This window comes from Austrofundulus limnaeus, unplaced genomic scaffold (genome assembly GCF_001266775.1).
Source record: "Austrofundulus limnaeus strain Quisiro unplaced genomic scaffold, Austrofundulus_limnaeus-1.0 Scaffold361, whole genome shotgun sequence".
In the NCBI taxonomy this organism is placed as follows: domain Eukaryota; kingdom Metazoa; phylum Chordata; class Actinopteri; order Cyprinodontiformes; family Rivulidae; genus Austrofundulus; species Austrofundulus limnaeus.
Window position 1 is genome coordinate 81,925 of NW_013952763.1, and position 1,706 is coordinate 83,630.

At 42.1% G+C, this 1,706-nt stretch overlaps 1 protein-coding gene across 1 annotated transcript in view; it reads right to left on the reverse strand.

Moving 5' to 3' along the window:
- Positions 1 to 6: 6 nt before the first annotated feature.
- Positions 7 to 1,706, reverse strand: part of slc17a7a (solute carrier family 17 member 7a) — a gene marked incomplete at its 5' end in the record, with an annotated part of 8,807 nt that continues 7,107 nt past the window's right edge. The window contains 3 exon segments of the mRNA XM_014023282.1: positions 7 to 477; positions 556 to 625; positions 705 to 832. Coding sequence (XP_013878736.1) covers positions 188 to 477; positions 556 to 625; positions 705 to 832 — 488 coding nt within the window.

Consider the following 1,706-nt stretch of genomic DNA (forward strand, 5'->3'; position numbering starts at 1 on the left):
CACACACACACACACACACACACACACACACACACACACACAGTCACAACAGATGCACACTCTCTACATGTGCAGTAGTAAATGTCCTGCTCTCCTACAATCCTTTTATTCCAAATCACAATCTTCTTATACTTCATCCGGTTTATTTATTATTATYTTTTGTCTAAAGATGAATCTGGTCTGTGTTTTACGTCAGCTTCGTCTCCCTCTCTCCTTCGTACATGTAAGAGTTGTTGCCAGGCGGCTGCACGTACTCCTCCGACTTGTCCCAGTCCGTCACCCATCCTGCTCCCCCGCCACCCACGCCTCCTCTGTTGGAGTCCACCACCGGCTGGCTCATGGCCCCATACTGGCCCCCTCCTCGGTAAAGCTCCTCGGTCTCGTTGGCCAGCTCATCCTCGTCGATTATGCCGCACTTCTCCTCGCTCGTGTCCTCTATGTCGGCCCACCACTGCTTCTCTCCTGACGCAAAGATTCCTGAGYGAGAGAAGGAACAAAGAGTGAATTTAGGTGGGATCCTCTGAGCCTTCCTTAGAACAACGTTGAGGGTCTCACCATARAAAACCACTCCTCCGTAATGAACCATGGACGCTATGAGGAACACGTACTGCCATTCCTCGCGTGTCTGAAAAGATTTAAATGAAAGTAATTTGTTTAATCGTCACTATTAAATATGGCAGAGCTAAAACAGACAAATAAATTACCTTGTGCTTGGTCATAGCTCCCACTATGAGAGGACACACCATTCCTGACAACGTCCCCACGCCGTTTGAAATACCCATCAGGATGCTGGCGTATCGAGGCGCAATGTCCAGGTGATTGACGTTAAACCCTGAGTAAAAAAAAAAACAAGATAAACTTTTCTGTCTTTTTCAGTTTTGTGAAACCAGATCACAAGACTGAAAACAATTGTTTGCTTCGTTGACAAAACTGAATAGAAAATAACCACAACACAACCCCAAATCCAAAAACATAAATATAAACAGAAGACGATGGTTTGAAAATCTTTTTCAACTTATACTTAGTTAAATAATTATAAATGTAGTAAAGAAGAACAAGATTTTGTTCAAACAATTTGCCAGTATTCACTCATTTTGAATTTGATGCCTGCAACATGTTCCATATAAAGCTGGGACAGGGAGCTGAGGACACTAACTGGTGAAGCTTTGTAGGTGGAATTCTTTCCCATTCTTGTTTATTGTCCACACATTTTTTAATGGGAGACAGGTCTGGACTGCAGGCAGGCCAGTCCAGTACCCGGACTCTTTTACTATGAAGCTACGCTGTTATAACATGTGCAGAAGGTGGTTTGGCATCGTCCAGATTCTTAGAAGTTTTTGATGATATTATGAACTGTAGATGATGACATCCCTATTTRCTCACACAGTTGTTCACAAAGTGCTGAACCTCGTCCCATCCTTGCTAATGAGTGACTGAGCCTTTCAGGGATGCTCCCTTTATACCCAACCATGGCACTCACTTGTTTCCAATTAACCTGTTCACCAGTGGAATGCTCCAAACAGACGTTTTTTTTAAACATTTTTCAAAATTCCCAGTCTTTTATTGCCCCTGTAGTGTTTTGTAACATGTTGAAGGAATAAAATTCAAAATGAGTGAATATTTGCAAAAAACCCCAATAAAGTTTATTTGTTTGAACAGTAAATATCTTGTCTTTGAAGTGTATTCGGTTGAATATAGGTTAAAAA